Below are 22,923 nucleotides of genomic sequence, written 5' to 3' on the forward strand. Positions count from 1 at the left end.
CTACACACTTCTCTTTAGTAGAATCTGGAGTTTGACCTTCCTATTTTAAAAAATAATATGCATTGGACGGTATGCTTTTATCAGCTGTGCTTGTCAGAATAATTGTTTCCTTCTGTGACACTGTGTTGTACAAATGTCTTTTATTTCTACTTAATCAGATCCTCTTTGTCTTTGATGATGTCTTCAATAGTCAGAAATATCTCTCTTGCACAGCTGTTATAAATAAGGAATTCATGGCTATATAAGGTATAAAATACAGCCCAGGTTAATCTTTTTGATCCATTTGATTTCAACAATGTTTACTCAATAGTGATTTGATTCTTATTATTGTATGACATCTGGTTTGTCACAGATTAGGTTCTTATAATAGTATAACTCTTTCTACTCTACTTTATTGATCAATGTTTCATTTTTTAAGCTAATATTTTCTCAATTGTGCATCAATTTAGCCTTTTATGAGTGTTTGTTGCATGCTGTGTACTGTGCAGGAATACTGTGATGAATATAAGGTGGAAAGACATGGCTTGTGACTAAAGAAAGGCCACAGTAGGGGTAAAGAAATGAAACTAATATTTCTTTTCCGTAAGACAGACAGACATGTAGGCCTGAAAACAAATGTGTAAACAAATTTGATTTAAATGCATAAAACAATGTGTTAATTCTTTATACTACTAGCATGGATCAAATGTTATGCTTGCACAGGAGAGGAAATCAGGAAAGCCTTCTCAGAGGGGGTATAAATGGATATAAAAAGTCAGATGGATTTTAAACTATAAATTGGAGTTTTCCAAATGTAGAAGCAGGAGGTGAAGCAACTATGAAGACAGAACAGCATATGCAAAGACAGGAAGGAATAAAGAACAAGATGTGTTTGGGGCACTAGTCTAAGTGTAACTGGAAATACAGAGTATGGGCTGTAAGGAGAAAAATGGCCAAAAAGGTAATATAGGGCAGGATTGTAAAGAACCTTGCAAATCAAACCAAGGATCTTGGACTTTAGATGGAAGAGATTAGATTCTACTGAAAGTTTTTAAGTAAGAGAGACATGATGAGAGTTTTATTTTAGAAAGATTATTCAGTGGACAATGAGAAGGAGAAACAGGATGTGGGAGAATCTGGAGGCAAGAGTCTAGTTTGCAGACTTAACAAGAGACTGGGTGCTGGATGGGAAAGGTCTGCACCAAGGTACAGGCAGTGAGGATAGAAGAGAGGGAGTGGTCAACAGCTATGACATTTTACAATTGGGCAACTGGGCAGCAAGCACTTCATTGACTAAACATTACAAACTGACCACATGTCTCTCCTGAAAACCCACTGAGAAGACAGAAAAAAATTAAATTAGGCATAAACCCACAAACACAAGGAGAATGAGAGAGAAAACAAAAACAAGACTTGAAAGATGGAAAGGTGACAGAGGAATGGTAACAGAGTTAGCAGAGCAGATGAGAATGAACTCTAGGGTCTACAGAGAGGATACTGGCAAGGAGCAGCCCAATGCACCCTGGTAGACCCCAGCAAAGTTCAAGATCAGGCAATGCCATGTCCCTGGGAAGTGCTAAGGGGCAGAGGTTTGGTTGTGAGACTGTATATGGAACAGCTGGACACCAAGAGCCCTTCTTCTGCTCACAGAGCTAGGTAACAACTCCTTCTTTGCCTGACCCCTTTCCTCTGAAGAAATCAAGCCAGTGAGTGCCTGCACTTGGGACACCAGGCACAGCAAAGAGTAGGCAGATGGAGCTAGAAACTAAGGAATTAAATGAAAGTCTGTATCCTAAACAGTAAGATACCCCTAACTCCCCTACTTCCCCCTGCTCCCTGAATGCAAGCAGCCATGTGGGTGAGGCAACAGATTAAAGGACTCGCCTCTGGAGGAACTAAAGAGTCCAGAGGAAAACCTCTACAGAGTTGCATTTGGGGGTCTTCTGGGGTCCTCCTATGAAAAAGCCAGCTTACCCCCTAATCATTCTACAGTGAGGTGCCCCAATCAACAAGCCCTGACCAGTATGTGGGTCTTCTAAACAGCTTTTTAGTATTTCACTTCTAAGTAGGAAAAGAAATCAAAGATCAACAGACATTTTAGTAAAGCCTCCAATATCAGAGAGAGAGAGAAAGACCAAGCCAAAGCGAAAAGGATCTAGAGAACACAGGTCAGTAAAAAGAGCAGAAAAAGACTAGAGGGAGAATAAGTAATATTACTGGAGAGATAACATAAGCCGTTGTACTCATAAAACAAGAATGAGATGTTCAGATTTTTTAAAAGGTGGGGGGTGGGGCGCCTGGTGGCTCAGTTGGTTAAATGCCCGACTCTTGATTTCAGCTCAGATCATGATCTCAGGGTCTTGGGATTGAGCCCCACATTAGGCTCCACACTCAATGGGGAGTCTGCTGGAGATTCGCTCTCATTACCCCTTCCCCCGCTCATGCTCTCTCTCTTTCTCTCAAATAAATAAATAAATCTCAAAAAAAAAAAAAAAAAGCATAAGGACAAATTGGGGTTAAACCAAAAGCTCTTAAAAATTAAAATCATGATAATAGTGGCATAGACTGTTGCTACCCAATCTCCCTTTTTCCCTTAGAAAAAAACCCACACAATTCCATATGAAGTAGCAAAATGAGCAGGTAAAAACATACTTCCTAGCCTTTCCTCTGAGAATAGCTAGAAAGGCTAGCAAAGTAAGTTCAGGGCTATTCGGCCAAGAACAACACTCAAAGTTATATGTCAGAGCAGTCTAGGGGGGACACTACTGTGGCAGGCACCAAGGTCTAGACACTGAAGTCTGCTGATTCTGAAATCCCTGGACACTGGAGCCAGGAATGCAGTCATCCTGCAGCTAATATCAGGCTTTCAGAGAGTTCCTTGAAGTCCCCATTTATTCAGGTTTCTAGGTCCCAATTCCAGGTATAAGGGGGTTCATCTGATTAGGAGAGCCTTGGCTTCATGCCTGAACTCTTAGCTATAGGAGAGGCTGGAAAACTGAGTATCTGACATCTTCAGTTTTGAGTGTAAAAGGCTTGTTTTGCCTCTCACCATACTTACAACACTGGAAATTCTTCAAACATAGGAAGATCATCCAATGCTGAGTTGGAAAAAAAAAAAAAAGCAAAAATCTAGTATAATATTGTATCTCAAAAAATCTCTTATTCCCTGGATCTGACATAGAAGTGTGATAAAGAGAGAAATTCCAAGATAATAGTTTTGTAGCAGGCTTAGAGAACAGATAGTCTAGACTGGAACAGGATGAGAGCCATACAACAAAGGGAAAAAAAGAAATGAATATGTTAAATTTCTGAAGAATTTGAGCACTTGGAAAATAACATTAAGAGGTATTTGATATATCTGGTCAAGCATTTAGAGAAAAATGATTTTACAGAAAACCAAGCAAATTAAGAACAAGGCAATTATTAACTCCAGGAAATAGAAAAAGTTGAACAAAAAGAAAATGTAATCATAGTATAATATATGGCTCAGAGTTAAGCAATATTTACTTAATCATGATCATATGAATATTAGCTATTAAGTTAATCAAAAACCGTGATATATGTACTCTGGGACATTGGATGAGAAGTCAGAGTAGCAGAAATGAATTAAAACTTCATTTACCGTAATAGGAAGTCAAAAGATGATATCTGAAACTGACATATGAAGAAGTAGAAATACAACTATATTATTTAGTAACATGAAGGTTAATGGAAGAAGCAACTTTTTGGTTGAAAGGGGGATTGGGTGCCTGGTGGCTCAGTCTGTTAAGCGTCTGCCTTGGGCTCAGGTCATGATCTCAGGATCCTGGGATCAAGCCCTGCATTGGGCTCCCTGCTCAGCAGGGAGCCTGCATCTCCCTCCCTCTGCTGCTCCCCCTGCTTGTGCTCTCTCACTCTCTGGCAAATAAATGAATAAAATCTTAAAAAAAAAAAAAAAAGAAAGAAAGAAAGGGGGGTTTTCTGGGAGTGGGACTAGGGAGCAGAGCAGGGTACAAGGGATGGTATAGAAGAGTGGGGGCTACTATTTCTGATTATGTTACTTTTTAAAAGATATTTTATTTTATTTTTAAGACTATTTTAGAGAGAGAGCATATGCGCATGTGTGTGTAAGCGCAGGTGCGTGAGCAGGGAGGGGGCAGAGGGAGAGGGAGAGAGAGAATCTCAAGAAGACTCCATGCAAGCACAAAGGCCAAAGTGGGGCTTGATCCCACAACCCTGAGATATATGAGCTGAGCTAAAATCAAGAGTCGGATGCTCAACTGACTAAGCCACCCAGGAACCCCAATTAGGTTACTTTTAATTCCACTTGGCTTATTAAACTGTACACTTATTACTTTGATAAAAATAAAATAATTCTTAAAATTATAATAATGCTCCTATCATTAAAAACCTCCCACCAATTTGGAGGGAAAGAAGGAAAGCAAGTGTATGGGAGAATGTAAAGTATTTGTTTTTAGACATCTCTGTCTATGTCCCTCTGTCTCCTCCTCTTTGCTCACACTTGTAAATATAGATTTCACGGGGCCAGGTAATAGAGAGAAGAGTAATGGGCTTCCAATACAGGTGGACCTGGGTATGACACCCAGCTGTGCAAAGTATGAGCTCTGAGACTTCTCTGTGACCTCACTGGGCCCCGGGATCTTCATTTGTAAAATGGAAAAATGTAACATCTATCATATTACATGAAATAACATATGTAAAGCACCTAAAATGTGGAAGAGTCAAAATTATGAATTCTTTCTTTCTCTCAGAATTTCTCATGACCTGTAAGCCTCTCTTTGAGAGTCTTTTTCTGTGCCTCCATGTTTGTAGATCTGAGAAAGCAAAGCAGAGCTGTGTTCCTTTAGCCATCTTTTCTCCATCCCCTCTTGCCTGGTTTGGGAGATTCATCTTCCACAGACAAAACCTACTAAGGCAGACAGTTTGTTACATTTCCACTTCTCTTGAAAGGAAAAATTGGTCTCACTTGTGTTGATATTATATCTCAGCTGATTTTTGAGTAAAATGAAATTAATGTTCAGTTATTAGCCATGGCTCCCAGCTCTACTGTACAAGAGTAGACAGAAATTTCTGTTTAAAATCAACTGTAACAGAGTAGAATTACAAATGCAGCTGATGTTTGCATATAACTTTATTTATTTTTTAATTTATTTTTTATTTTTATTTATTTATTTGACAGAGAGAGACACAGCGAGAGAGGGAGCACAAGCAGGGGGAGAGGGAGAGGGAAAAGCAGGCTTCCCGCAGAGCAGGGAGCCCAATGCGGGGCTCGATCCCAGGACCCTGGGATCATGACCTGAGCCGAAGGCAGACGCCTAACGACTGAGCCACCCAGGCGCCCCCTGCATATAACTTTAAAAAATAAATATCACACAAAATTGACAAGGATTTTAAACCCAGGTATAAAGTGAACTGGCTAAGGGCATGAAAAGGGGTTGTGATAACCAGGCAGGTGGTCATCTCAAATGAGGAGGCCCTAATGTGATTTCAAGGCACTCACCTTCTCCAGTTGGGACAGGCTGGTTGCTCGGTTCAGGGACAAGTTCAGTACATGGTCCTCCAGGCAGAACCCCTTCACTCCTGGCACTCTGCTTATTCCAGTAGGCCTCCTGTCCCTCCCAGGAGGCGGTAGGCAATCTGTCAGAGCCCTCAGCAGGGAAGGAAGCTGGGGACTTGAGGTCCAAAAGGAAGCTATCTTGTAGGGTTTGCTTGGTGGCCTTCTTGTGGTTCCCCTTCTTACTTTCTGGGATCCCGTCACTGCCTCCTTGCCTCGGCCGGCTAGTCTCAAGCTTCCTGGTTAGCTGGAGGAGCTGATCCACGTCTTCGGTGAATTCTAGCAGAGTGCCCTCAGGGAGGCTTTGGGCCGTGCCCTCAGAGCCATAGCTGGGAGCCTTCTCCAAGAGCAGGTGCTCAGAGCAGCGGAGAGCTCCTGTGCCCTCCTTGGGCACCGACTCACGCACCTGGGGAAGGCTGCAGGGAACCATGGACAGGGAGAAGTGGGAGTAGTCCACTGCAATATACGTCAGCAGGAAATTGATGGTGACGATGGGGGCTAACACGTTCACCTGGCCCACAAGGACAAAGGCCATGGTCACTAAGCTGGTCAGGAAGATGGCAGCTACAGGTGTTTTATTTGGCCCTTTCTGCAGAAACAAAAATAACACGCAGGACTATGAAATTTCAGAAGAAAATCACATTACACGACAGAAATACAACTCATAATGGCCCAACCACTTCTACGATGATTCTACCAATCAGCTAATAACTGATTGTCTACAAACTTGGGATAATAATATTCAACTCATGGGGTTATTGTGAGATCAGAGCTAATGCACATAAAATGCCTGACACAGCACTACACAGAGCCGGCTCCCAACACACCATGGATATTGGCTGTATTCGTAACTATTAAAATGGGGCATTACCATATAGAACTTGGACTTCCCAAGTATTTCTCCTTTTGTTTCTCATTGAGTTTTAGCACCAGTCTTGGAAGTCAAAGTGCTGCAAAGTTCCCAGATTATAATGGAGAAAAGGGCCTGAAGGGGAATGGCAGAGTCTGGAAGATGGGACAGAATCACTGGTGGCTGTGGTGGGGAAATTGTGAAACTAAACATACACATGCTCCCACACATGCACTCACACACGTCTGGTATTAATGGAGGTGAGTGTGGGGACCTGCAGGAGAACAGGAGTGGTGAATATGTGCTGACTCCATAGAATTTGTCGCTCCACAGAAACTATTCATCACAGTCACTCAAATGGTTCTTGGGCCCAAAGCAATAATCACTTCTGGGTCCTCATCTTCCTTGACCTAAGAACTACATTAGCCCCAGCTGATCACTCCTTGGTCTTTGAAAGACTTTCTTTGCCTTGCTTCTCCTGATTTGCCTCCCTCCTCATTAGTTTCCAGGACTGGCTTCTCCACATCTCTGAAATCTACATTTAAAGTAGGGCAGGAGGGTAGGGGGATGGGGTCACAGGGTGATGGGCCTTAAGGAGGGCACGTGATGTAATGAGCACAGGGTGTTACATGCAACTGATGAATCACTGAACTCTACTTCTACACTATATTTTACACTATTCACTATGTTAATTAATTGAATTTAAAAATAAATAAAGTAGCCCAGGGCAGGGCACCTGGATGGCTCAGTTTGTTAAGCATCCGTCTCTTGATTTTAGCTCAGGTCATGACCTCAGCGGCTCAGCTCATGGAGGCTGCTTGGGATTCTCTCTCTCACTCTCCCTCTATCTAAAAATAAAAAATAAAAAGTAGCCCAGGGCTCCATCCTCATGCCCTTTCTATTCTCTATCTATATTCCCTTCCTACGTGATGTCAACCAGGCTCTTGACTTTAAATACCAGTGTTATGCTCTTAACTCCCACATCTGAATCTCCAGCCTGAAATGTTCTCCTGAAATCTAGACTTAAATATTCAACTGTCTACTCAACATTTCCAGTTGATGTCTAATAGGGTCTCAAATGTTCCAAAACAAACTGCTCACCCCCCAATCTCCCACCCATCAAATCTACTTCTTCTGTAGTCTCTGTCTCAGAAAATAGCAATTCCATCCTTCCGGCTGCTCAGTCAAGCAAAACTCTTGATGCCTTTTCTCATTCTCTCAATCTCCATCAGCAAATACCGTCAGCTTTACCCTTAGATATATATGGGATCTCACCACTGCTCCCCGCTCCTTTACAGCCAACAGTCTGCAAGGGGAGGGGCAGACCTGGAAGCCACTTCCAGATCGGACCTGTAAACCCCCCACATGTGTTCCTCCAGGTGCATTCCCCCTTCCTGACCGTCAGAAGAGAGAGCAACCTTCGAAATCACAGGATGAAAGCAAAGTCATCAGCCTGAGTCTCCGAGGGTCAGAGACCCTGTTGACCCAAAACACCTGCCCAAGAGCCTCAGAGTAAAATTCTGGGAGGAAAAAATAAGAAGTAAAAATACACTTTTACTGACTTTGAGGATTACATTTTGGGGTAGATTTGCTACAGCTGTTTAACATACTCTAACAATAAAACTATTAAGAATAAAGTAAATCCTTAGAAAATGCAGAGAACTTAAAAGAAGGGTGTTAGGTAAGCTGAAGGAAATGTTAATGATCCAGGCCAAGACGTTGATAAGGGCAGCTTGTGAAGTGTTAATAACAGTCAAACATGAACTTCTGTGACCAAAAGACATCATCAAGGATGAAAAAACAAGCCACAGAATGGGAAAAGATATTTGCAACACATACAGCTGACAAAGGGTAACCCAGAATATCAAAGAATCCTTACAAAATAATTAGAAGAAGACAGACAATCCACTAAAAAACAAACAAACAAAAAAAAACGAGCAAAAGAATGTCTATTAAACATATTGAAAGGTACCCAACCTCATTAAGTAATCAAGGAAATGCAAATTAAAACCCCAGGGAGATTCCATTAAACCCCACCAGACTGGCAAGAATTAAAAAGTATGATAATATCAAGCACTGGAACAAACATAGAGGGATAGGAACGCTTATCCACTGCTGATAGGGGTGTGAATTAGTACAAGTACTTTGGAAAAAGACTTCGGTATTATCTAGTAAGTGGAAATATACATACCTTATAGTTTAGCAATTCCAATAATGGGTATATAGTCTGGAAGACCTCTACCTGTGAACCTGTCCACCAGTATAAGAATGTTCGTTGTACTGTCTATAGCAGTTCCAAATTGGAAACAACCCAAATGTCCATCAACAGCAGAATGGAGAAATAAATTCTAGCGAATGAGGAAATGCTAGATAGGGATGACAATAAACAAGTTGCTGTTACAAGCAAAAATGTGGATGGCTCTCAATGTTGAGTGAAAGAGGCATGCCACATTTATATAAAGTTTAAAAACAGGCAAAATCAAACAATTCTGTTTAGAGATGCATATGTAGCAAGCAAACCAGGGGTCAGCAAACTACGGCTCCTGGGCCATCTGGTCACCATCTGTTTATGCATGCCCACGAGCTACGAAAGGTTTTACATTTTTAAACAGTTGGGGGAAAAAAATCAAAGGAAGAGCAATATTTTAAGACACACGAAAATCACATGAAATTCAAATTTCAGTGTCCATAACAAAGTTGGATTGGAACACAGCTACACCTACCCCAATAGGTGTGCCTGCCTGGGGCTACTTCTGAGATACACCTGCGGAGTTGAGTAGTTGTGACAGAGACCATAGGGCCTGTGAAGTCCGAAGTACTATTTGGCCCTTTTCAGAAAAATTTTGCCCACTCCTGGGTAAAGCCATAAAGAAAGCAAGGAAATTTTGATCACAGAAGTCAGGTCAGGAGCTATAGCTACCACGGGGAGAGGGACGGGGCTCGGAGTAGAGAGCGCATGTGGAGGGTGGCATCCAGGGCCTGGGAGTTTCACTTCAGTTATTCTTTAAACCGTTCATATTGGTTCTATGCTCTTTTCTGTATGCTGAATATCTCTCAAAAAAAAAAAAATTGGGGTGGGGGAACGCCTGGGTGGCTCAGTCGGTTAAGCGTCTGCCTTCAGCTCAGGTCATGATCTCAGGGTCCTGGGATCGAGCCCTGCATTGGGCTCCCTGCTCAGTGGTGAGGCTGCGTCTCCCTCTCCACCGCCCCTGCTTGTGTTCTCTCTCTCTCACTCTCTCTCTCAGATAAATAAATAAAATCTTTAAAAAAAATTTTTTTTAAAGTAGTTTCCATGCCCAGTGTGGAGCCTAATGTGGGGTTTGAAGTTATGACCCTGAGATCAAGACCTGAGCTGAGATCAAGAGTTGGATGCTTACCTGACTGAGCCACCCAGGCACCCCTCTCTCAAAAAAAATGTTTTTTAAAGATTTTATTTATTTATTTGACAGAGAGAGACACCGCGAGAGAGGGAACACAAGCAGGGGGAGTGGGAGAGGGAGAAGCAGGCTTCCAGCCGAGCAGGGAGCCTGATGCGGGGCTCGATCCCAGGTCCCTGGGATCACGACCTAAGCCAAAGGCAGACGCTTAACGACTGAGCCACCCAGATGCCCCTCAAAATATTTTTTATTTTTTAAAATTTAAAAAAAATTATACCACACACTTCTATTTATTTATTTTTAAAGATTTTATTTATTTATTTATTTATTTATTTATTTATTTATTTATTTATTTATCTGTCAGAGAGAGAGAGAACAAGCAGGGGAAGCTGCAGGCAGAGGGAGAAGCAGGCTTCCCGCTGAGCAGGGAGCCCAATGCGGGACTCAATCTCAGGACCCTGGGATATGACCTGAGCTGAAGGCAGGTGCTTAACTGAATGAGCCACCCAGGTATCCCTCAAAACGTTTTTTAAAGTTTATTTTTTAAAGTTTAAAGTTTATCTCTCCCATTAAAAAAGAAAATGTGCTAATAAAATCTAATCATACGTAAAGAAGCTTTTGGGAGAAAAAAATTTCAAAGTTAAAGGGCAAGTGACAAACTAGAGAAAACATTTGTAATACATATCACAAAGAGTTACCCTCCCTAACAAAAGAAGAGCTTCTAGCAACTGAGGAGAAAAAGACCAACAATCACAGAAAAAAATTTTTTTAATTAAAAACTTAAAAAACATACAAATATAAATGACTCTAAGAGGAAATGATGTCCAACCTTGTTCATATAAGAGTAATGCAAACCACAAGGATCCTGAGATGCCATTTCTCACTACACAACTGGCAAAAATTCACATCTGACAATGAACCGTGATTGCTAATAATGTGGTACCCAGGGCAAACAGCGGTCTACACACCCTATGTCTAAATATTCACAATTACAAACCAAGCTAACAGACTGTTAAAGCAAACGTGTTCTATCCTCCTTCCTTTGCAAATACAGCTTCAGGACAACGGGGAAGGCCAGGTTCAAGTTTAGAATCCTCGCACTCCTCAGAGTTCCCCAGTGGAGGATGGCTACCTGCAACTCTCCCCCCCCCCACCCTTCCCAGACCATACCGTGGGGGCCTCACACCCACATGTGGACTGTGACATATTCCCTGGTCCTAGAAAGGACAGGCCCAGAGAAGAGGCCCTTGCAGACCCTGGATGTGGGTTGTAGAACATCTGGGCAGAGAATTCCAGGCAAGAGTGCAAATGATCCAGTGCAGCACACCTAGACCATCCAGAAGCGGGGCATGGGATCCAGGTGGGCATGTCCCCTTGTTCTCATGAACTTCTTATGCCAACGACCAGAACAGAGTCCTAGAAAGCAGGGTGTTTGTCCTGTGTCTAAGAGTGATGCTGGCTGTCGGGACGCAGGAACTGTTAAACATTGGTGGTAGAAGCACAAAATGATACAAATTCTATGAAAGGTGTTTTGGCAATATCTATTAAAATTAAAAATGCATCTACCCTTTGCCACAGCAAATCCACTGATGAAACTTTATCCTACAGATATATCCGCACGTAAAATAATTACACATGCACACATACAAAATTATTCCTTGTAATACTGTTCACTGGAAGCCACACAAGGGTTGATCTATAGGAACAGGTTAAACAAACTATGGTAAATCCACACGATGAAAAAAGAATGAAAAAGTGCTCTCAACATCCATATGAAAAGATGATTTCCAAGCCATATTAAATGAAAAAAAGCAAGGTATAGAGCAATGTATTAGAATACTATCTTTGTGTAAAAAATAGAAGGATTCATAAAAAACTAATAAAAACAGCTACCGATAGGGTGAGGGTGCAGGTGAAGAAAGAGAGAAAAGATTCGTGACAGGAGCAAAAATTCTCAATGTATACCTTTTATATCATTCTTGGTTTTGAGCCCTGTGTATACACTACCTAATAAAAATACATGAAATTAAAGAAAAGGCATAGACAGCACGGAAGGTACTGACATGACAGTGAGAGCTCCGAGCTGGCCCATGCTGACTGACGCGGAGGCAGAGGAGGATGGTAAGGGAGGACTGCTGGCCCTAACGGCGAGGGGTCTGGGGTGGGAAGGGGGTGGGGAGGGCCTCTGTGGTGCTCCGATAAGATAGAAATGAACTCGATCGCATAAAAACCACATTTTTGGGAAGTGGGTTCTCTCTCTATTTCTCTTTTGTCATCCCTTAGGTTTTAGGAATGTCTCGTTCAATCATTCCATGACTCAATCAAGCTACACTGTATCAGTGAGAGTTCAGGTAATGAGGACCGACGGGGGTCTGGGGGCCCAGAGGCCCAAAGTGTGGGAAATCGTCATAGAGCAACCCCAAAGGGAAGGCGAATCTCAAGGGCAGAGTTAGAGCTGCAGGGTCCAACTCCCCTCCTCACCAAGAGGTTTTTTTTTCTTCTATCTTGAACTTAAAGGATCCGGAATTTGTTTTTATTAAAGGATGTGATACTCCCTTTCCCTGCCGCTTAGGGTCCCAGATGTCACGATGACAGTTAGCCAACCCAGTGCTAAGGGGTCCTGGTGGCTGTGACACTGACAGATGCTTTGTCCAACCGGCCCCAACCTCAGGCGGCCAGAGGACAGGGGTGAGAGAATGACCTTTGCATTCTCATTTCTCCCATTCTGAAGAACTTGACTACTGGCTCTAATCAGAGAGACTTAAGCAATTTACTGGCTGATAATCAGGTTCACAGCAAAAGATCCCTTTCTCAAAAAAAAAAAAAAAAAAAGGTCACTTACCCCTTGCCCCAAACAGGCCAGCGCGGGAATGACTTTCTCCTGGGCAATGCACTGCAGGATCCGGGGAGCTCCGTAGAGTCCTCCCATACAGGAGGCCAGGGATGAAATGTATAAGCCCAAAAGGAACAGGAAGCCTACCAGGGACACCTGTATGAGGAAGCAGTTTCATTACCCAATGCCAGAATCCACTTGTCCCTTTCTGCTCCCCTAGCACCCACCCATCTGCACCCCATCGATCATTAGTCCTCTAGATTCAACCTCTTGGATAGGTTTCCAACATTCCCAGGCCCACCCCACTTCATTCATACCATGACTGTTTCAGTTTGGCCCACCATCACCTCTTGTGTGGATGACACAGGGTCTCAAATTGAGCATGCACCAGACTCATCTAGAGGGCTTGTTGCCCTCCAACAGATGAATGGATAAAGAAGGTGTGGTCCATATATACAATGGAATATTACTCAGCCATCAGAAAGGATGAATATCCAACTTTTACATCAACATGGATGGGAACTGGAGGAGATTATGCTAAAAATAAGTCAAGCAGAGAAAGTCACCTATCCCTATGGTTTCACTTATTTGTGGAATATAAGGAATAGCATGGAGGACATTAGGAGAAGGAAGGGAAAAATGAAGGGAGGGGGAACCGGAGGGGGAGACGAACCTGAGGAACTATGGACTCTGAGAAACAAACTGAGGGTTTCAGAGAGGAGGGGGTGGGGGATGGGTTAGCCCGGTGGTGGGTATTAAGGAGGGCACGTTCTGCATGGAGCACTGGGTGTTATACGCAAACAATGAATCATGGAACACTACATCAAAAACTAATGATGTATTGTATGGTGACTAACATAACATAATAAAATAAAATTAAAAAAGGGCGCCTGGGTGGCTCAGTCGTTAAGCGTCTGCCTTCGGCTCAGGTCATGATCCCAGGGTCCTGGGATCGAGCCCCGCATTGGGCTCCCTGCTCAGTGGAAAGCCTGCTTCTCCCTCTCCCACTCCCCCTGCTTGTGTTCTCTCTCTCGCTGTGTCTCTCTCTGTCAGATAAATAAATAAAATCTTTAAAAAAAAAAAAAAATACAGGTTCCTGATCCCCACCTCAGAGTTTCTGATTAAGTAGGTCTAGGAAAGGGCCCAAGAATTTGGATTTCCAACAAGCTCCCAGATGATGCTGATGCGGAGGGTCTGGGGAGCACACTTTGAGGACCACTAGCTAACTGCAGTGCGAATTGGCCTCCCGCCTCTAAGCTCCGCCCACTCTGAATTGTCCCCAAGCCTCCGCCAGAGTGACCTCTCTAAACTCAAACCTGATCAGAATGCCACTGCCACAAAAATATCAGTGGCTTCCCACCGCCCTGGCATCCTCAGCCCGTCCTGGTCTGTGACCTTTGTAGCCCTGTGTGCCACACACTCGGACTTTCTGTCAGCTCACTTCCCTGCCTGCTGCCACCCTCTGTCCATGCTTGTTACACCCAGGTGTGCTTTAAGACTCAGCCCAATCCTCTCCTCCGCCATGAGACCTTCCCCCAGCCCCTCACAGCAGTGGCTGCTCCTTAGGGCCCCGCAGCATCTCAGCCTGAGTTTGGGGAGCACCTAGCATGCTGTCTCCTCTAGTGGCCCCAGAGGCCTCATTTCTGCAGGGCTCCTGTCTTGCTCATCCTAGTATACTTGGTGCCAACACAGAGCTACAAATGCTGAATGGATGAATGAATGAGCTCCATGACCCACGTGGCCCACAAGTCACTAACAGAGTAAGAGAGGGCACAGTTGTTCCGCTTGGTGTCGACTTGCAAAGATCAGCGCTGCTGGCCACGCAGCTGGGCCCCAGGCTGTGGGTCAGGAACCCGCCCCACCCTCCTGAGCCGGCCCTCCTCTGGACCCACTGGGAAGTGGCCCTGCTTTCTGATTATTTGAGGTGCCCTTCTCCATTCTACTTTCCTATAGGCACGGCGGCCAGTACTGTGTGTTCCAAGTGCTCATTTGTCCAGCTATCACAGATGGGTTAGCTCTAATTTGCATGGTCTTGTCGCATCCTTCATGATGAAGCTTCTTCACCTCACTTTTTATGTCCCTGCTTTAGCCGTCACTGGGTCAGTGGCATCGAGCTACACGGGACACCAGCTTCTGGCTAGACCTCTTTCCTGGCTCATAAATTATGGAAAACCTGCACCAGCCAGGATTCCTGATCGGACACAATATATTTTTAAAAGAATATATTTGTAGGACACTAGAGGTTCACATCACGAGGCTGAAAGGTCAGGTGTGGAAAGGAACAAGACCCAAGCCTAGAGGTGCAACCGGGACTCTGGAAGAGGGACGGTCTGGCCAGGAAGTTACCAGCACCCTGCTGTCCTGCGGATGAATTCCATCATCCCTTCTTCGTTGCCTCATTCATGATACTTGGAGCATCTGATGGGTCTAAAACCTAGATCACATGCCCTAACAGGGCCACAAAGGGACAGGCAAGAGAGGGGCTTCTGTAATATTAAATGAGGCTCACTCCCTCCAAGATCATATATAGGTGGAATGACCCCCAAACGGTCAGGGATGCCAGGGGCCTGATGGACGTGACTCAGGTCCACTACAGAGCCTAACTTGTCCCTCATTTCAGTGTGGATTACTTTTCCCTAAATGCAGGACCTCATCTCATCCCCAGTGAATGTCCCCTGTATATTTTCTTCATTGTCACCAGCGTAACCCCCACCTGTGTTGTAGTCCGTGACACGAGGGGGTTCTCCTGCAGTCGAGCACAGGCTCCTGCCGCTCGTGCGTCCTGCCCCTGCCCCACCACACCACAGGCTTCGTCGTGCCCACGAAATTCGTGAGGCTTCGCGGCTCATGCCCTGGAGGCCTCACAAAATCGTTAGATAAACTGCTTCCATTATCAACCCCTGATCCATTCTGGGATGCAGTCCTTCACCTCGAACGTTTGTTTCTGTTTTCGCGACCAAACGCATCCTGTATTCATTAGTTTTAAAAATACCTAGACTCGGGCGCCTGGGTGGCTCAGACGGTTGAGCGTCTGCCTTCGGCTCAGGTCATGATCCCAGGGTCCTGGGATCGAGTCCCGCATCGGGCTCCCTGCTCCTTGGGAGCCTGCTTCTCCCTCTGCTTCTCTCTCTCTCTCTCTCTCTGTCTCTCATGAATAAATAAATAAACTCTTTAAAAAAAAAAAAAAAAAAAAAAAAAACGGCAGATTCTTTAAAAAAAAAAAAAAAATAAAAAAAAAAATAAAAATACCTAGACTCGTCAGGGGTGCCTGGCTGGCTCAGTGGGTGGAATATCCAACTCCTGATCTCGGGGTCATGAGTTTGAGCCCCACATTGTGGGTACAGATTACATTGAAAAAAAAAATACATAGACTCTGTGATAAAATTTTATCAAAAGCTTTTAGAAAATGCAACTAGGAGTTCTCCACTCCAGCTATACCAAAGAATCAGTCCAAGAGGTTTGGCTTTATCAGTGTTGGGTGGGGCACAGACGTCACTGATTTTTCAAACACCCTCCAGGCAATTCTAATGTGCATCCAGGGTAGAGAACCGCTGGGCAAGGTGCATCGGAACCACTGCACTGTCCCTTCAGAGAATTCTCCAGGAGACATGGTATCTCCTTGCAGAAATTTTATTGCTTCTTATCCAAAAGGTTATATATATCTGTGTTAAAAAAAATTTGTTTTCATTGAAAGCCTGTCCATTACTCAGGTTGGAAGTGAGACTGCCTAGTCTGGCTTCCTCCTCGTGTGGGGCTGACCCAGGAAACGGGAGTCTCTAGTTCCAGGTCCTACAGAGATGCCCATGTTTGCCTTCCCACAGACACTCCCTGGGACTCCTGCAGAAACTCTGGGCTGGGGGCCAGAGACGGGACTGTCCAGGCACAGTGACTTGTTTACGTCCAGTGTGGCAACTGTGTTTACAATGGTCTGTTCACTCGACAATCTTTTATATAAAACTATGATTCTGTCAGTTTTCTGAAAAATAAATGAAATGTTGGTTGTCGTGTGTGGATCAATTATAAAAACTCCATTCTATCTCTCTCCCACGTGTATCCTGTCCCTTCCTTCCCGTCATCCATCCACGGGAGCATCTGCTGAGGACAGGTGACAGACCTGGCCCAGGGCTAGGCACAGGGTAAGACGTTATAGGTACAACAGTGACCTACACAGCTTTGCTTCCAGCCCTTGTAGAATTTAATCACTTTCTCTCTTCATACGGAACTGTGAGCTTGCGAACTATGCCTGTGGAGATGAAGTGAGCATTTATTTGAGCAGATGTGTGTCAATAGTTTTTTAGGGGGGAAAAAAAAGTACCCCTCTGTCATACAGCTATTTGAGCAAAAATCTATCTTTCCAAAATTATCTGAGGTATGAACTACCCTAACTTCTTCCTTCAGTAACTCCTGATGAAAATTATAATTTCATCTCCTTGCTTTTTATATTTTATGCCAGCTACCATCAGAGCTTCAGTCCTGAAGGTATCTCACCTGTCCACCGGCCGTTCCTTTCTCTTGAAGGATCGCATTCAAAGTCATTTGCAAGGTGCTCATCCTGCCTCATCCAATTCCTATGGCCCCTTGACATCAGTGAGGAGTACATCCTGAAACTCTTACAATCCCAAATTGTCTCATGGTCCCCTAGTTTTCTCCCGCATCAGATTTCCACAGACAAGAGTTTCCTCAAACTGTCCCAGCTTCACAAAAGGACCAATATCTCAACTTTCAGTCAAGTTTTCTCTCACTTGATAGCCATTTTCCAGAAGGAAATAAAGTTGGCTTCACTTCCTGAGAGACCGCTCTGTGTCCATGAGGGAGAGCAGAGGACAGCCAGGCTGGGCTGGATGGGCAAGGCTGAGCAGCTTCCTCCTTCACCAGCTGCCAACCCTGCCCCCCCACCCCCCCAACCCCCCACTGTGGGCGCTCCAGGTCCCTCCTGAACACCTGAAACCATGACTGTCAGATCTAAGAATGATTAGAGTTTACTTGGTGGGATACCTCCTTTTTAACAACGATGCTTTGGGGGTACTTTTCCTACTTAGTTTGTTCTTATTTTGCTGGTTGGCAAGCTCCAGGCTTCCTAAAGTACTTGGTCTTTTTGATGTTTAATAAATTTCTTTTTTTCCTGGACTGTATACAAGTTTATTCCAAAACAGTTATTTAATCTATTTAGTTTTACCTCTGCTAATACCTGTTCTTCACACAATTCCTCCTTCTATAACTGAATAATATTGGGATTGACTTTTTTTTTCTATCCAGTTAAATACGGTGGATTTGTAGGAAAAAAATACGTCCTACCTATAAGGTTATCCCCATTAAGGAGTGTTCAGAGGAGGCACTATTTAATAAGCACCTACTGTGTTTCAGGTATTGTGCTTTCCATAGATTACCTCAGAGCCACCACAACGTACTGAAGACTTTTGAAAAAGCGTAACACTACGGGGCAGCTTGTTGGCTCTGTCGGTAGAGCAGGCAACCCTTGATCAGGAGGTCGTGAGTTCAAGCCCCATGTGGGGCGTGGAGCCTACTTAAAAAAAAAAAAAAAAAAAAGCGTAACACTATGGAGACTGACACCCAAGAACCAGGCAAAAGTTTTTGTGGGGTAGGAATATAAAGCAAGAAAGAAACTTCTTAGAGAAACCGTAGGCTGGGAAGACAAATCATTAGAAATAGATCTGAGAAGCTGCAGAAACCAAAAAAGAAATAGATGAACCGACCAGCTGCAGGTCAGTGGAAAGGAATTCAGGGCAGCCAGCAGCCACTGAAGATAAGCGTTCTGGCAGAAAGCACCCGCCAGAAAGACGGAGAAGTGCACTGCGGAGCTTCCTGAGAGCCAGCCCCAAGGGGAGCGTCCTGGAGGCCTGCTTGGTCTCTGCCCCAGGGGGAGACCCTCAGGACACACAGACCAGACTGAGGAGGCCTCGCTTCCTCAGGGCCCAGGAGAGCTCAGAGATGGGCTGGCTCAGAACCCAGGCCACAGCTAAGACGTGCAGCTGAGATAACAGTGACCCCGAGGGTGGTAAGCCGTGTCGAGGGACCACGGAGGAGACCGTGCGCTCGTAGCTTGTGGCCTCTGCAGGTGGCACCACCCCCTTCTCCAGGCGCTGCTAGTACAACCTTCCGCAGCCCAGCTTGCTGCTGAGTGCAGCCGAGTCAGTCCCAAGGAGGGACATCAGAGAGCAGAAAAGGAGGAAAGCCAAGGTTGGAGGCTTCGGCGGGGCGGCGGGGGGGGGGGGGGGGGTAAATCCTGTGCAGTCCCCTTTGCAGCGGGGAGCCCGGGGGCAGCAGCTCAGCACAGTGCCCCTTTCTGGAGTTGCCCTGGTGGGTTCTTCCACTGTATATTTACTTGCTGTACCAGCCCCTGTTTGCTACTGAGAACCAAGAGCAGTATCTTTCCTGACTTGACAGCCTTTACAACCGCCTCTTCTAGGAAACGGTCTATTCCCCTCCAAAGCCCAAACCCTCCACCTCTCCGCCTGGTGTGCGCACAACGGCACTCCCACACATTAGTGCCCAGCGTGGTTTAGCAGGTGCCCCCACCGGCTAAATGTTCGCCTACCTGTTTCAACGCCTAGGACAGGTGGCATTCCAAACAAGCTTCCGCCAGCTCAGGTGGCTATTATTAGTGGTGGAATTTCCACCCACAAAGGCTTTCCCGAGCTGTCCGTGGAGATGTTTTTACTCTCCTGTGGTGGCCTTCCTTGGATACAGGCTGCCTACCCTCCCGTATACCTGTTCTTCGTTCTCTCTGCAAAGGAGGGGAAGGAGGGGAGAGAGGAGCCCCAGATCAAGGCATAATTTGCCTTGTTCCATCCAGATCAGAGCCTCGAACGGTTGAAAGGACCTCTGTGAGGGAATCTACTAGAAAGGAGCCCGCTTTAGAGGCTGAGCTAGCTAACCACTGGCAAGTTGCGGACCACAGCAGGCAGACCCCCTGGTCAAAGCATCAGCTGTTCCCCAAGGCCTTTAATTCCTCTGACGCAGCCAAGCTTTTCATTCTGCGATTAGAGAAAAGGCCGTGGGAGATGAAACTCAAGATGGAAGCTTGCATGAGGTATAAATGAGGGCCGCAGATTCCTTCCCTGAGAGGAGGTGTCTCGCTGGGGGTCTAAGACCTTGGTCCCGGGAAGGGGGTGGAGAGAGTGCCCTCACCACCTGAGCTGCTCCCCCTTTCAAAACCTGCTTTCAGAGTCAAGACCCCTGAAAACATAGATCATCTTTACATTGTCACCTACATATCTTAAAAAGAAACCTGTGCTAATGTGGAAACCAAGCCCAAATGTAGCTCTAAAAAGAGAGTTCAGAGTTTCCTGCCCCAGGCTGCCCCAGTCAGTGGTCCTCTGTGAAGATCAGCAAGGTGGCTTTGCAAAGCCTCACACCAAGAGAAAGTGCTACTTTCTCCCAAAATCTGAGCAGAAACACTCGGGAGTTAACTAGGAAAACTTTCCTAGCCTTCTACATTTCTCTGATAAATGACAGGAATCTCAGGGTCCACTTTTCCTCCAAGAACTTAAGGGAAGGTAGGAGTTTTTGGGGATTTCCAGAAAAGCATCTGGGAATCTTATTCTCCTAGGTTCTAGAGATGCCAAATGAGTGTCCTTCACTGTCACCTGACCTCCAGCCTATTAAGGGGCAGCTGTGGAATGTGAGGAATTTGCTAATCGGCTTCTGGCAGGGTCCACTGCTCTAGAAACAAAGGTGTTACAGCCAGATCAACCCCAGCCCACTCCTGGGGAGAGCCCATCGAGTCAAGGTCTGCAGAGGGCAGGGTGGGCTTCCCCCTGTCACTGGGCCTCCTCCAACTCCCTCCACTTTGCTGCCTCCTTCCCACCCCTCGGCTTCCTCCTTTACTTGCTTCCAGTGAGCAGCCCTTTCTGCTCATGGTGGAAGGTGAGGCTAGTGGCAGAAATGAAGGGCTGGTTGAGCTAGGGGTTTGCGCTCAGGGCATTCTTTGTTTCTGTCCTGATTTTTGACATGAAGAGAAACTTTTGTTCCTCTTATTTAGTGCCCTGACCCATAAGAAAAACCTGTACCTTTTCCATATTTTTGCCCCCCCCCAGCCCCCCCTTCAGTCCTGGCCCAAGCCTCTCTGGATTCCCAGGCAGGACTGCAGGGGGCGGGGGGCAGCTATTAGTAGATGGGAGCAAACGAAAGACGCAGCAGACGGAGCTGGCCGGCAGAGCAGGACTCACCCACCTTTTCTGCTATCAGGAAGTCATAGCGAAGGGCCTCTCGGGTGCAGGCAGAGCCCAGCAGGAAGACGAATACAAGGTACAGAAACCACCTGCAAAACCCCAAGAGTGGAGCAGAGCTTACAGCCCCCGACTTCAGCCAAGCACATCCCAACCCACCGCACTCAGCCTCCCGGGTTCCCGCGGGGACCCGTCTCAGAAGGAAAGAGAAAGGCCAGTCATGAAGCCTCCCTGGCTTGTCTGAGGGGGCTCGAGCACTATTTCCCCTCTAGCATATCTCTTGCCAAAGAATGTATGATTGTTTTGTCTCTTTGTTACATTAAAGAAGAAAGATGCACTGAGGGTGCTGGGAGTGGGGAACAGGTGGCCCCTCTGGCCTCCAGCTTGCCTGGACTCAGGCAGGGGTGACCGGCAACCCCACAGCCCCCCTTTGCACCCGTGAAGAACACGCAGATGATCTCTCAGACTTCTTAGTCCCACTGTTCCTTGGATCCCAGATGACAGAGAGCCGGGCCAAGTGTGAAAAGGGCAGCGGTGACCCGGCTCTGCCCCAGATGCCCTGTGACCTTGAATAAGTCACATGATCCCCGCCGCCTCATTCCCATCTGGGCAGTGAAAGGACGGGCCAAAGGTCCGTCCCGGGACCTCCCAGCTCTGACCCCAAAATGAGGCAGGGCTCTTTCTTCTCTGTCCTTCCCAACACCCGAGCGTTCTCTGTGGCCTTCATTCTCTTGCCAGCATGCAGCCCTACTTAACACACATCGGACTTGTGCTGTGTGCCCGACGCAGTGGGGCCGCTCTAATAAGCTGAGAGCAAATTCAGCGTTTATGAAACGCACATAGTCGTATTTCGAAGTACCACACTTAAAGTAACACAGGCACTTTTCACTTCTCAAGTCATCGGCATGTCTACGCCTCTCACATCCACCCAGTGAAGGCAGAGAAGCTTCTTCCTGGGGCACAGAGAGTAAAATGGAAGACTCTGGAAGGTCAGAAGCAGCTCCAAGGCCACTCAGTCTGCTCGTGTAGGTGGCGCGGTGGGAACTAAAACCCTGAGAGCCTTGGGGTGGTGCCGGGGAGGCGAGCTGAGGGGAGGACAGCCTGCCACGTGTCTTCACACACAGTGGCTGCGCCACAGTCTCTGGGGTACACATGTTCCCATTATCCCCATTTTATGAGAAAGGAAACAGAGGCTCAGGGAGCTAAGTACATTGTTCAGCATATCACCCAGCCCCCCAGCAGCAGAGCTAGGGTAGAAACCCCAACCTGACAGCAGAACTCTTCACCTTTCTGTTCCTCCCAACAATCCTGGAAAGTCAACGGTTAAAAAATCCCCAAGTTCAAAATGGAAGTGGGGGAGGAGGAGGGGCAGGAGGCTGAGGAGAAAGGAAAGAAAGGATTCATCCTCCTCCTCCTGCATTCCCAGGCAGGGGGTCTGAACCCACCAGACGTGAATTTTCCAGCCGGCTGAGTGTTAAAAGGAGAATTGGAATATGAAATAGATTGGCCACAGTTGGGGCACTCTCAGAACAAAAGGGGCAATCCCCTCTTTTGCCTGGGGTTTTCTCTCCTTCTCTCCAGTGGATTGCCACCAGGGGAACTTACTTACGAGATGCCAACAGCTGCTAGGGAGCCCAGGGGGATGCTGGCAGCGGGCTCCCGGAGGTCACCCCCCATGTTGAAACCGGCCATGACTCCTGAAAGACACCCAGACAGGGGAGAGGGGTGAGCAGTGCACTCCACTCCATGAATCACCTTCCCCTCGTCAGGGCCCTCTCCTGGAAGCTATCCCACGGCAAGCCCTTCCATCTGCAGTTCTGGCAACTGAGTTTCTCAATCTCCCCTGGCAACTGGGGAGGCATCCGTGGGGCATGAAAGGGACCTTTGTGGATTGGATGATGCTTGGGAGAAAAGCCCTGCTGGCTACAAAAGCATCTTGTGGCCCAGTGCAAAGTAATGAGGGTGAGTGAGACATCTGGCAGGCTGCACAAAGGTCCTGTGGCTACATACTGAGCTCTGCCACCCCCTTCTCCCCCAACTCCCTGGGGAGGCTCAGCCTTAGCAAAGCACCTGCTGCCCCCTCCTCCACTCAGCTCCTTGCCTCTGCTGCCCACTGACTGCACTGGGGTTTAGGTGTCCTG

The 22,923-nt window shown here is 46.2% G+C and overlaps 1 protein-coding gene across 4 annotated transcripts in view; it reads right to left on the reverse strand.

Moving 5' to 3' along the window:
* The window catches only part of SLC12A8 (solute carrier family 12 member 8), a 66,935-nt gene extending 44,307 nt beyond the window's left edge, over positions 1 to 22,628 (reverse strand). For 2 of the 4 annotated variants that reach the window (XM_078066955.1, XM_036071641.2), the window contains exons 1-4: positions 22,392 to 22,628; positions 20,787 to 20,874; positions 12,603 to 12,749; positions 5,480 to 6,122 (exon numbers count right to left, since the gene is read on the reverse strand). In XM_078066955.1, coding sequence (XP_077923081.1) covers positions 5,480 to 6,122; positions 12,603 to 12,749; positions 20,787 to 20,874; positions 22,392 to 22,474 — 961 coding nt within the window. In that variant the 5' untranslated portion in view covers positions 22,475 to 22,628. Of the gene's footprint in view, positions 1 to 5,479; positions 6,123 to 12,602; positions 12,750 to 20,786; positions 20,875 to 22,387 lie in introns of all 4 variants that reach the window. The other 2 variants (XM_078066960.1, XM_078066971.1) reach the window with 2 other exon arrangements.
* Positions 22,629 to 22,923: the final 295 nt, after the last annotated feature.

Source organism: Halichoerus grypus, chromosome 1 (assembly GCF_964656455.1).
Source record: "Halichoerus grypus chromosome 1, mHalGry1.hap1.1, whole genome shotgun sequence".
NCBI lineage: Eukaryota > Metazoa > Chordata > Mammalia > Carnivora > Phocidae > Halichoerus > Halichoerus grypus.